The following is a 14,106-nucleotide window of genomic DNA, read 5'->3' on the forward strand; positions in this document are numbered from 1 at the left end:
ACTGCATGTCATTGGCAGACTGGCTATTTCCTATAATAATAATTTGGTCTGGGCTTGGCTACCGCAAATCTTAAACAACTCATCAGTTCAGTTCCCCATCAATTTTCATTTCTTCCTCCAGTTCCTCCCATGCCTGTTTTACCAACCCCCCACAAAATATGACAATGAACAATTTGTCCTAACTCCTCCTGACATTACTCATGCCGACTCACCAGTCGCTACCCACACCAGTGCAGTACAGGTTGCAGATGTTTAATTCTATCTTCTGATAACTAAATTTTCTCATTAAGGTTGTTTGCCCTTTTAAAACTAAGTTTACTCACTATTGCCATAATTTCAAGCTAAGGAAAACAAAGTAAATTTCCTAAAAACATTTGGCAGCAAAATTCCATGGAGCAAAAGAAAAAAATATCACTAATTATGAGTACAAATTAAACAACAACGTAACTTTTTGCCCTTAAAACAAGAAAGTAATGACAATTCATGGCAAAATGACATTCATTTCATATTATTTATACATCCACTAAATTTTAGGCCACATTCCAATCCACGCAAGCGTTCTAATGGAAAATAGAATCATAATCATTACTGTGTTTACTATTCATACAGTGATACCTCATTACTATATCATGGAAATTTGTCTTAACACAATTTACAACATTTTATCATATTCCATACAATTTCCTATTTGCCCAACATAACTGGAACCCCATATTTACACGATTTCATTTTCTGTTTTTCCACTCTTTGCATTAATGAACATCAACCTTTATTAAAACAACTTTTTAGATTTTGTATCATACAGACACACTTAAAAAAATGAGGGAGCAGTAATGTGAATGGTTTTAGGGAAGAAATTGAATACGGTGGAACAGTACAGAGTGCCACTAGTGATGGAAAGTTGAACCGCTAGAACTCTTAATCTCAGTCTGTCAGGAAAATATTCATGCTATCAAATGAATACTGGTATCTTGTCCAACTTGAGAGTTATTTACATAATGTATGTATTACAATAACACCTGAAAGAGAATATTCATATTGAATACTAGTTAAAAATATGAGGAATGAAAGTGTAGACTCAAACATAAAGAAGTGCGATAAACTGATGACTGACATTTGGGATCATTTATACTGCCTAGATACTACAGATATAACAGTGATGGGCTCATGAATATTAAAAAGCACTGGAACTTGCTTAATGGTATCAAAACTACACAATCAAAAATGCCTAATTTTATTTTATTCAAACAATTTTTAAGTTGGACAACTTTGCACCCTTTGAACAGCAAGGTAGCTCTGAATCTCATGTTTTAAACGTTTTTCAATTACCTAGGAATGTAATTTTGTCCTGCTTGACAATGGAAAGACAAGGTGACAACAGAACACTTTCATTTAAGGGCAAAATAAAAATTCTTGGAACCAGTTGAGTCTGATGATGGACTCTGTACTGAGCTGCATCGAGAATTGTCATTTAGGTGCCTAAATTGTTCAATTTAGGGTGGGCTCCATCTTGAAGGGTGTCCAAACTCATTAAACATCAAGAGGGTGCAAATTTAGACACCTACTTGTATTAGATTTAGGACACAATGACCTCAATAATACTAAAAGATAAGCATCATGCCTTGGATACTACACTAGGGTCTCAAAATAGGTATATATTCCAGTTGATCGATCAGTGTCCAGCCCATCCAACGAATTTTAACAATAAATACAGTAATCAAACCAAAGGCCAGTTTGGTAGGTAATGGTAGAGTTCACAGAGTACCAAGCCTGATGGCATGTGAAATTCACACATCAGGGTAGGGGGGCCAGTTTCCTTCCGTGTCAGTTATGGTTTCCCAGGAAGATCAGGTACCTAAAAAATCACTTAGTTCGGTTGGAGGTCTAGGTGACCAGAGGGGCTTACCCGGGCCCTCCGATCAGTTCTCTAATGCTCTACCTCTGGACTACCACAACCCACCAATCGAATGTATGGTACCATTTATTCCTATCACTTGAATTAGTGAGCTCTAACCACAGGATTCAGGTATAATTCTCTTAAGTGTACAGAAATTCATATCTCAGTATGATTGCGGTATGAACAGTAAGGCAATCAAATTGAATGTACTGGATGCCTTACACAACATGCCATGGGCTACGAAGCAAGGTAAGGAGTCTACAATTTGTAACTGCTTTAGAAAGGTAGGATTTTATGATGAAGAAATTCCAGTTGACATCATGCATGATTATGATATTATAGACAATGCCTTCAGTAATTATGCATGTCAAATTGAAAGTTCTCCGCGAGTTAATTTAACTATTACAATAAATGTAAAATTTACATTTTACAAATTTTCTAAAGAAGTGCAAATAAGGGGTTTTACTATATTTTTAAGCAATACTAGATGGAGTACACAATTAATAAATGAAATATCATTTCTCCTAATGCCAGTCTGTATTTTAGCATGATCCATAGAATAAGTTCTTTAATCACTTGCCATGTAGATAGCAAACCAGCCACCATTTTCCTTTTAATCAATCATAAGATACATGACAATTCCAAACTAAATTAACAAGAAAAGGTAACATTAAAGTGATGCGAAGTCAGAAAATAAAATATAAATTTGGGGAACTAAAATGACATTTCACTTCAATTAAATGTATTTCATATATTTCATTGAAAAGATGCCCATGTATATGTTCTTATTACTTTACATCATATCTTAGTTTTACTATGAATGTAAAAATGTGATATATTAACACTTGAATTGTCTCGTATTTTAAACTAAACATCATGATCATAAATGACCATGGAATCATGGCTATTTAGATACCCACAATTTTTATCCTTTTGTACATATGTACTACCCAATTTGTACATTAAAGAAGTTAATTGCATTTAAATGGAAAATCTGCCATTTTATACCAAATTGGAAATGCTTGTTTGCTTTGCAATCAAAGCAATATCATCATTAAAATAATGCATCAGCACTCAGAAGATGCCTTTCAATAAAAATAATTTTATCAAGCCCATTAACTCCTGATAACATTCCATGCGATGAAAAACTTGCTATGAATCCGGTAGCTAAAATTTTCTCTGATTGCATCGTGGTCATTCTAAAATCAGCAGCTTAAAAGGTAGACAGCCAATCCTCGCTTAAAATCACCTTGCAAAGTGAGGATCTCACATGGCATGCAAAATATCTTTTCCAAAATGACTTAACAAGTGACAGTGTTCCTAGAATTGAGGAATTCCTACAGCTTCAGTTTGTTTAGCATCACCTTTCACATTTTTCCCAACTTGTGTTTAGACAAATGTAATTTTTCTGTTTTAATTCTTTTAATATATTATATAAGTTGGGCATAGTTTTAAAAATGTCCCCCACAAAATGATGCAAAAAGACAACAATTAAAGAGTAAATATAACCACAAAAATGAAAAGTAAAATCATTGAAAATAGAAAATGAAATGAGAGTAGCCGATCTGTAATCGAACACAATCAGTCAACATCAATGATTCGCACTATCCCCAAGAACAAAATTGACAAGATTAGATGCTTTACAGGGATGAGTGACAAAGATTGCCTATGCAACAGTTAAGTATTCAAAAAGATTTTGAAAGACTGCTTTTCATATGAATAAACTACAAGCAACACTAAGGCAACGATATTAACAAGGACATCTTTAGTGAGAAGGCGAACATGATATTTGCAGACCACATTAAGAAGACACTTAGATCATCAATGACCTTTAAAGAATCATTTATGGGAACATGTGGGAGGCTCAAGAATCTTACAGAGAAAAAACAACTCACAGCAATGTGAGGCATGGTAAAACAATGAGCTCTAATCAAAGGCAGCAGAGAACTTCCTCAGTGACTTCACAAAGTTCGTAGATTCAAAGGGTTACAACTGGTTTTTATTTAAGATGAGACAGGTCTCTGGAAAAAATGGCTAATCAAACCTAACTCACAGCAGAGTAGAATGCATTGCCCAGCCACAAGCCAATGAAAGAATTTCAAGCTCTTATTTTGAGCCAACACAAGCAGCAATTAGAAATTTGAACCCCTGCACTTACCATTCAGAGATGTCAAGAGATTTTTGTTTAGAAGAGCAGACTAAATGACATGGAAGTCATGGGAAACTGTTGCACCTTTCCATGCAAATGAAGCATCTCTCTAGTGCTAGGGCAGTGGCTATGTCAGCTAGAAATTTATTTAATGATAATGAAGTCGCATTTTCACAAAATGTTGCAGCACTGGCATTGGTAAAAACAATGCTCTTAGACAGATTTCTAATAAAAAAGAAGGAATGTATCTTGTTTAATACACTAATTATTTTGATTTTTTTTTGCTTTCTACAAATTGCATTTCAGGTTGTTTAATTCCCAGAAGAAAATATGAGGATTATTCTGAACGATATGTTTATGCTGTTTTCTTTGAATAAACATTACAATTAAGTTTATTTTTTGTCACAAAATGCATTATCGTATTTTACATTAATTTACATGGGGAAATAGTTTTGCTTAAAGAGTGCATCGTTTCACATTCAAGATTCCAGGAAAAGTAATGCTTGTCGTGTGAGGTTCCACTAAATGTACATTTATACATTCATTTTATAGGCAAACAAGTTAAAAGAGAGAATTTTTTAAAATCTCACCCCAATGTGAATTTAACCAGTTAAAAACCATAAATTTGTGAAAATTCCAAAATGAACAAATCCACTGGAGATATGAAGAACAGGAAAAATTCCCTATTGACTATACCAAAGATAAAACGAATACAAATCTGTTAAGAGTTCAGAAGATATAGTAATTAGGCATGGTAATAAGGCGGATTGAAGATATGATTATTTCCACAGCATGAGGTACTAAGTTGCAACCCAATAATCAAGCATTGAATTCAGTACAGAATATAGTGATTTGGATTTAAAAGAGAGTTTGAATAAAATTCCAAGTTTAATTCAAGTTTTATTGACGCCCACAACTTACAATGGATTTTGCTCAAAAAAGAATTACATGGATATAAGAGCAAAATCTAGCCGCAACACAACCCCAGATTACTTCTTGTAACCTATGCTGCGCCTTCGTCCACGGGCCCTTTCAAACTTTCGTCCCTTGGAGCGCACATATGGCTTAGTATGGCTGTGAGGTACACCAGGAGCAAGCCCAAAGTGTTTCACTGCTTCACGGGCATTACGGCGACCTGAAATTAAAGGAAAAGTTAGCAATACAGTCACATAGTTCTAATTGAAGAAAACAGAAAAATAAATAAAAAAACAAGTTGGAATAGAGGAAAAAAAAGTATCAGTTTCATTCGTAGAGAACAAAATAATCCACTAAATTTTCTAGATATCACAGTGATGAGAAAGGGACGGGACTTTGAATTTGCAATTTTCCAGTTAAGTACCACCACAGACCGCATCATCCCCTTCAACTACCGCCATATCACATATTGCACAAGCTTTCCACTTTTCATTTCCTACTGAACAGACTGTTGGCCATTCCTCTTTCCAAAAGTAATTTTGTTTAAGAACTCAAAACGATTTAAGATTTAGCAAAGAAAAATGGCTACAAAAAAAATTTAATTGAAAAAATACTACAACGAAAAAGTTTCCTTCAAAGCTTCTTTTGTTCAAACCAATTACTGTGGAGGAAATAGGTTACAAATGGTGCAAACTCCCTCATTATGGATTGATTTCACAAAAGATAGCCAACATCTTTCCTAGGGAAAAATTTCGAACAGCTTAAAATCATTCTTGAATACTACAAAAGACAAAATAGGTACACTAAATAAGAGTGGCATTTATAAGTTAACTTGTAAGGACAGCAAAGCTATATATTTTGGCCAAAATGGGAGATAATTATAAACACGGGTGGAGGAACACAAATGCTGTTTCAGGAACTGTGACCTCAAGCAATCTCACTTCGCCAAGCATCTATGGGAAGAAAATCATGGGAGTGATTTCAACCCCGGAACTCTAACACCAGATGGAAAAAGGAATGAGGGTGGACAAGTGGGAATAGCTGGAAATCAGGAAGAATTTAAAAATGGGTCATTCATTTAACGATTTATTGTTTGAATACCTATCCCCAATCCTGGAAGTACCCCTTTCCTTCATAGAAAGACCCAACAACCCCCCCCCCCACTGTGAACCCAACAATCACCTTTCCTGATGCTCAACACCCCTCTCCCCCTTCCCATCGACGACGATCGCAACCCTTCTTTTTCCCCTCTTCCTTCCTCTCCCGCCCCTCCTCTCGCTCATGAATGGTATACAAATGGACTCTTTGATTAATTTGTACCTGATGATGACGTAAATAAAGAACAGTGGAAAGATACATTGTGTTCTTCATTTAATGAAAATGAACTTCCACAAAGTTGAGCCGGGAACAATTGAATTCTTAATATTTTAAGCATAAGATCAACACACATGTATACAATACCAAGCATAAAATAAATAATCAAAAAACCCTGTAATTAGAGAATTATTCTAATATCTTAATAAGATTGGGAAAAAAAATTCAGCTGACATTGATAAATTCAGGCAAATATTAAAAGAATGTGGAGACCCTATTCTAGCCCCAAGGCTAATGCTGGTGAACCAATCCTTAGCGAAGGGCATTTATCTGGATGCCCTTAAACGGGCAAAGGTTATTCCAGACTACTTAAGTGTCCAAAATTATATATAACTTATTACAGATCCATATTATTTCTTAATCAGGCAAAATTCTGGAGTACTTTTTTCTGTAAGAGATCTTGAAAGTCAAAATGTTCTATCTGTTCACCAGTTTGAGGAAGTCAACAAATCTTTTAGAAGGTGTAAATTATATAATTCAAGATATTCATTCCAAGTGTAACGTTTTGGGCATTTTCTTTGATACGAGCAAAGCATTCGTTGCCATTGATCACAAAATGTGAGCTATTGGACACCCATGGTATGGCATTTAGCTGGCAGAAGTCTTATCTTGTTAATCAGTAACAAAGGGTGGCCTACCAAAGTGATGGAAATATTTAGATCTCCACCTCTCAGGAGGTAAACAGAGTACCTCAGGAGTCAGTGCCTAGGCCTGCATTGTTTTTTTCTTTTCATTAATTATCTTCCTGGGCAGCTGCAGATTAACTTTGCTAAAAAATGTGTTATGTATGCTCATGACATGAGTGTAATGACATCCAGTAAATATTTACGTGAGCTAGCTGTGGCTGGCAATTGTTGCTGAAATGTTTGACTGCATGGTTCAAAGGCAAAAATTTGGTTCTACACATTGAAAAAACACAAGAAATTGTTTTCTTTACTTCAGAGAGCATAATTGAAATTAAATTTTTTCGAATAAATGGTAGTCACTTCAATTCAGTTCATCATTTTAGGTTACTAGGACTTCATGTTGATAGTATCCTGAAATGGAATTTCCATGTTGTGCACCTAATTAAAAAGCTTAATAGTTCGCTCTACTTTCTACTGCGCTCTTCTCTCTATCATAATGCCTTCAAGTAAGCCATAATGTATTGATGACATTGTATTATGGATTATATTATTCAAGAATTTCAAATGGCATAGTATTGTGAGGTCTGTCCTTTCACCTATTCAGTGTATTGAAGATAGAGAAAAAGATGGCAAGTGTGATATGTAACCAAAATTATTATGCCCATGGTCAAACTCTTTTTAAGATTAAATTTGTTATCCACACCTGGTGTATATATTTATCAAACTGCATTCCTTGTGGAACAGCAAAGTGCTGTTTTAAAATGAATAACAGCGCCCACTTGTATAATACCAGACAAAGCAACAACTTTCAAGTTAAGTTGACCAATTTATCATTTGCTTCAAATGTTCCAAAGCGAAGAGCATATGCCATACTTTAAGGAAAAGGTCAGAGAAAACCTTATTGGTAAGTGATGAAAGAAGACATTTCGCTTTCCCACATAGTATTTTTTCTTTATTACGACCTAGGTTTCGTTGTAGCATAACATATCTTCAGGTTACCTTCGTACCTAAAAAAGTTGTGCTGCAACGAAACCTAGGTTGTCATAAAAAAATTATACATGGAAAAGCAATGTGTCTTCTTCCATCATGTTATGCCTGAAACTCAACCATTCATTGACAAGTTTTTTAATAGTGTCAAATATTACGAGGCCAAATTTATAACATTTTCATTTTTTAAACGTTGCAATTGACATGTCTTACAGTCTTTTGGATGAATAAAATAATATATAATATTACAGTACTGGCAGTTCACCAGAAGATAACATTGCAACGACAAAACCTGGGTTAAAATAAAAATTAGAGGAAAAACTAAGTATGCTTACCTTTCATGATGAATTACTTTGAATATTGAATTTCACCAAGTTAAGGTCATTACCACAAACTACATTAAGGTATTTTTAGTCAAAAACAACAGTGATTTTGTAATGGAAGTGATCACATTTTCTTCAACATTTCAACCTTTTTTGTTTTTAATACCTCCACATAAGGATGCAATTTGTCATTTGTGTGTGGGAGTGAAAGAGTAAGAGAGACACAGTGGATGAAAGTGCATGTAGTACATAATGATGTAAATTACCTATATAATAAGTAATGGCTACCATGGGAAATAGTCATCAATCCCTTGAATCTTAGAAAACTGTTTCCGAATGTTCCTAAATGAAGGATATTTTCAGCATACAGGCATACAACAATATTATGTATACTTTATAACTATTAACATATAATACTTATAGAGGACTCGCAATCTGACATAAATTAGCAAATTCCAATGATACATCAAAATATCACTATATGTTGTAGGTATAGGCATATTATGACATTGTAGTTTTAATACAACAATAAATGTAGAGGACTCTGAGGATGGAACCCAGGCAGAGTAAAGCGTGGGCACCGAAGGCATTAGTCCACAATTAATATCCCTCTCACAAGCACTCACACTCCACCCAAATAGAGGTGGATGCATGCCAAGATTGAGAGGGGAACCAACCATCGAGGTCAAAAAAAATAATGCGATCACACAACTTCGGAAAGGAAACTGGTGCATTAGAAACTTGTGCACAAGAATTAACAACACCATATTTGTGCATAAAATATTTAAATCAGCAGAACATAACTGTGTGCTGAAGGTTACCCTAAGATGTCGTTATCAGCGAGCATTGAATTGCCTTAGAAATTGCAGAGGGAATTTTAAAAAGGAAATGACATTTCCATTAGGTAGAAATAAAATTCCCCAGAAATCCCAATGGAGCGGTGTCTTGGTAATATAAATTACAAGATTAGGTCATAAATGAATGAATTAGGTCATGATAAACTGAATTCTGATGTCATTATGCATTCAAGAAACTTTATACGTGCAAATGTTAAATCACCTGCATTGTGATGGGGAAAGATTCAGAAATAAATTATTTTTACATAAGCCATGGGATCAGATCATGGCTTCCAATTTCTTTGTAAATGCCTTTGGATTTACCTGTGCCATTTCTCCAATTTAAATATTTTCCCATAAAATTCCTATTTTTAAGTACACACGTCATCACCTTCAGAGGTCTTAAACATCCTCCTCCGACTGACAATGAGATCTGATGGTCAAAACACTGAGGAGGCATTTTAAGTGGGTATAGAAATGAAAGAAGCATTGCATCATTTGTAAATTAACTGGAATCTTAAGATTCACCATATCCCTTAAGAATTGGTAATTATCAATTGTCATAAAATGACAATAACAACATTCCCTTTCAAAAGAATATTTGATTGCAATGCATGTAGTACTTATATAAAACTATGTCATGCTTTGGCTTCCTAGTAAAACATTCTTGTTCATTACTGTTATTTAAAATAAGGACCGACGACATTTATCAGCTAATGCCAATTAAAATGCATGCATGATGTCTCATTTCACCAACATTATTAAGTAATAACCTAATTAATTGTGAAAATTTAAAAGAAAACACGAGTGAAACCAATTTATCAAAACATTTAACTATCTGTATCTCAATCACATGACCAGTTAATTTCAGTGCCTTGGAGACCACCTTTCTCTCATGTAAATGACACTATAGTCAATGTAAAGAATCTAAATCAGGAACTTGGATAATGATGCCATCATTTGTAGTGGGTTTGCACTGCAAATATGTTTGTTCCTTTGGAAACAAACCAACAACTCCATCTGCAGTTCATGTAAAGATGAACTTTTCATTTGAAAGACCTGAACTATGAAGAGAAGCCTATTCATCCCACTGAATACAAACTCTAAACCCCATCATTGAGCAGATTTGCATATTTAAAAGAATACATGCAACATTGTCACAGAAATTTAACCACTACATATTGTTGATTTATTACTTAATAAATCTACATTTATAGCATTTGCTTATTCCTTGCAGATTGAATGTCACAGCTTCTGAATTACCTTCACACCAGCTTCTTCTTTAATGGTTTATGTATTCACTTATGCTCAATTTCTTAAAATACCAGACTCAGATTATCCCAAAATACCGAATTACAAATTAGCTTTGAAAGAACCTATTCCTGTATTGGGGCTCTGAAAAACTTTTGTTCTTTTGTCCAATAAGGACATTCCAATTGACGGAGATCACAACTATGATTGAATAGGGATAATATGTTGACATGCATCCTTAAATCCTGCTACACCTCAGTGACACTACCTTAATGTAAGGGCTAAGGTTATAAGAGCAAAATAGAGTCAGGAAATGAAAAACGAGCATTTTTCTCGAGTTCTGCCAGAGCACTTCCTACACTGACTGATCTACTTTAGCATTCAAGACAATTTTAATATAATTTTCAATGAGCAAAATCTTTATAAATGTCTAACTCCATCATAAAACAGTACCTTGCATAAGAACTGTGTTCTTTCCTGTTGGTGCACGTAGAGCCAGCTGATCGAAGGTAATAATTTCACCGCCAGCACCAAGGATTCTTCCTCTAGCCTTTTCAGTCACTATAAGGGCACAGACCTGAAGATAAATTCATTTATAGAATAAGAAACTATGGTTAACAGATCAGAACAGAATTACAATCTACAAGTAAAGATTATCTTATTCCCCAAAGAATTTTTTTTACAAGTTACAACTAGAGTGAATATGGAATGTTTGCATAGTAAAGGTGTGGAGCATCATAAGGACATTCGATCACCTAAACAAATGTCCATATATTGTTACCTTTCTATAAGCAGGTAGCATTTATTCCAGTCAATGCTTAATGTAAACACAGTAATTCTTTAATGCATAAATATCACTATGTATGGAGTGTTTGGTTGGGTGGAAAAATATCACTATCAAATAGTATAAACTGGAACAGTTCAATGAAAATAAGAACAATACTGTTTAACTTTGTAGACCACACAAGGTCAGCGGCGATTTCTTAATTGAAAGCTTATATATATCTTAAACATTTCTTGACTTATATAAAATTAATTAAAAAATTTACTTCAAGAAAGTTGGCATCTCTCAGCTTAGTTACTGCATTCACAAAATATTAAGCAATGTGCTCTGCCATGAAAGTCACTTTGATGATATTGAAATCTGTATATTCAGCCATAGTCACATGAATTAATTAAAAATCTAATGAAGTTTACATTTTTTCATATTACAAATAAGAATTCAAATAGCCCAACATACGAGACATTCCCAGTCATGTCCCCAAGACGCAAAGAAAACCCGCGTATAAGAGGTTTTACGGCAATAATTTATTCAAGAAGTCACGGGACATTAACACCACAGGTTTCCCCTATGATCATCGTCGCAGCCAGTTGTGTTTTCATCATGAACTGCATCGGAATGCACCAAAGGTCCTTAACCAATTAGGTTTTCTAGAGTTTAATGATATATAAATATGAAACACATAATATGCAAACGATTGTTTTACTCAACCGATAATTACAACGGGCAATTTCCTTTATAAAATAGATGTGGGAAAACCCGGTACGTGACAACCGTTGTCAGCAATTTGGGTGCAAGACATTGTGCAGCTTTTTGTGAAGCATGACAGTTACTGCCAAATTTGAACAGAACGATGACATACATTTGATGCAATATAATACACTAACAAAAATAAATCCCTCAAGGTGGGCCACTTTTTGTGAGACACCTATAGTCGTAGTTTAAAACAATTGCATACACTCCAACGGCACAGGCAAACAAATTATAACGAGGGTTCATTCAGACAAGAAGTAACACGAAAATGCTCCTCTATTTGACAGTGGCAGTTGAAACAACAGATCTCTTAGAACTAGGGATTTACCACATTGCGTACGCCTTGGTATATTGAGCGCAGCAAGACTTTGGTCACTCGGTGTAACCAAAACTCTGCATGGTGTTAATACGATAGTTAAATTGCCAGACACACCGAAAACCACCATCTCTTAACCAAGATTACAAAATAAACAAAACTTCATAAGGCCTAACGAAACGCCAACGGGCAACAACTATCATTACGATGATGTCGCATGTACGTGGAAACCGATGGTATAATAAATTGTAAAAAAGGTATGTATTCGGAGAACTATCATTTCCTAACCTTAAAAATTATCTCTCAGCTCTGCATGCGGCAAGTATTCAGAGCTCATCTAATCCACGCCGCAGAAACCTCCGAAAGAACATGAAAAATTATTTCAACTCCATTTACCGTACCAGGGTATTTTCATTTCTACAACTTAGCCTGATACATATATACCTGGTGCCTTTCACCAAAGGAGCAAGTACTTCATGGCAAACTTACTGTGAGCTTTGGGATCTCCCATATTCTTTTATCGTCAGTGATGGTACCGACAACAACAGCAAGCTTCCCGTCACGTCCAGGTTTCTTCATAAATCTAACCACACGAGCGAGTGATATAGGTGGCCTATTTATTCTAGACATAAACAACCTCTTCAGTATTATTTTGTTGAATTTCGACTCCGTTCGGCGAGCAAGAAATCTGTAGAGCTAAAAACATTATTATTAGGACTGTAAAAAGCTTACACATTCGAAATTATATAACACTGGTCAAATGTTACATTATATACCTTGACGAGGAGCCTAAGGTACACATCCTGCGATTTCGGCTCTCGCCTTACAACCTTGCGGTCCCATTTATGATTAATATCGATACCCTGCGAGAAGAGAATACAGTCATTAAAATTCTATATAACAATCTCACACTTTTAACTGCCATATAACATAGATGAATCGAGATTTAATTTTAAATACACGCTCCACATGTTCTTACCATTGCTACGGCCGGAAGAGAGTTCGCAGGGGACTATGGGATATTTCAACTTCCTATGGCTGCCACGAATTCCATTTTGCAGAAATTGGCCTGAAGATGTCGACATAGTAAAACGCAACTCTTATGTTTCTTATCCGCGGGCCTTTGGCAAGCATTATTACGCAAGTATATACACGTCTCTAAAGTTGTTAATTCTTGGAAAAAAAATATTGGAAGTTGGATTGAAGTTGGCTGGGAAATCATTGATTATTAGTTTATTGCACAAAATGCTTTCGTAAAACCAAGTCCCTTTCTTTTACAGATACGAATGTTTATTTTAAGGATAGAAGCATCTATAAGGACCCTAACTTTTTCATGTGTCTGCCGAGATTTTAAAAAGATTTTCGTTAAATAATTAAAAACTGACAGTGTCTTACTGGTACGCTACTTTTAATATTTTAGAAATAAGGACATCATAATTGCATGACTCTACCTATTCAATTTTTTGTTCGTAACTTACTGGAGAAAAATGAGTAAGTAGCATAGCTAAATTCTCATAGATCTTTGCCGGGTGACCATCATTCATAGGTTACAAAACCATATTAAGAAAATTGGAAAATTTTAACCATTATGAGAATTAGTCACCACGAAACACTTCAAGTCCGTGAATTAGGCCTTTGATGTGAAAAATTACTTTACAAGATCATTAGTACTCACAAGCAGTGGCTAAGGTGAAAAAGATGAAAGCCATTAGGCTTTGGACAAGAAATATATTTACAAAACTACCATATTACATGATATTTGACCAGCTAGCTAGGATTTCTGCAATCTGCCTTTCTTCCAGAACTGTTCTTACCACTATTGAGGTGCAAAAGACACCCACATTATCATAAGCCTGAATTAATGTTAGCATTTCCTGGCACCATTCTGAAAAGAGGTG

The 14,106-nt window shown here is 34.9% G+C and overlaps 1 protein-coding gene and 1 non-coding gene across 2 annotated transcripts; both read right to left on the minus strand.

Moving 5' to 3' along the window:
- Window positions 1–4,933: 4,933 nt before the first annotated feature.
- RpL18 (ribosomal protein L18) lies at window positions 4,934–13,261 on the minus strand. The gene is made up of 5 exons (XM_071585999.1): window positions 13,188–13,261; window positions 12,985–13,071; window positions 12,698–12,904; window positions 10,812–10,935; window positions 4,934–5,181 (listed from the first exon to the last, which is right to left on the minus strand). The coding sequence occupies exons 1-5, from the start codon at window positions 13,188–13,190 to the stop codon at window positions 5,036–5,038; spliced, it is 567 nt and encodes a 188-aa protein (XP_071442100.1). The 5' UTR covers window positions 13,191–13,261; the 3' UTR covers window positions 4,934–5,035.
- LOC139697608 (small nucleolar RNA SNORA57) lies at window positions 8,802–8,939 on the minus strand. Its single transcript, XR_011702799.1, has one exon. It is a non-coding gene; the product is annotated as a small nucleolar RNA SNORA57 (small nucleolar RNA).
- Window positions 13,262–14,106: the final 845 nt, after the last annotated feature.

The sequence above is a fragment of the Hetaerina americana genome, unplaced genomic scaffold, assembly GCF_022747635.1.
Source record: "Hetaerina americana unplaced genomic scaffold, ioHetAmer1.1.p SCAF_1, whole genome shotgun sequence".
Taxonomy (NCBI): domain Eukaryota; kingdom Metazoa; phylum Arthropoda; class Insecta; order Odonata; family Calopterygidae; genus Hetaerina; species Hetaerina americana.

What these genes read in the sequence shown, in the direction of transcription:
- RpL18 (XM_071585999.1), bottom strand. An exon ending in GGGAGATCCCAAAGCTCACA is followed by an intron (nt 10,936 to 12,697) that starts GTAAGTTTGCCA and finishes ATTTATCTTCAG; the next exon opens with GTCTGTGCCCTTATAGTGAC. An exon ending in GAACACAGTTCTTATGCAAG is followed by an intron (nt 5,182 to 10,811) that starts GTACTGTTTTAT and finishes CTTTAATTTCAG; the next exon opens with GTCGCCGTAATGCCCGTGAA.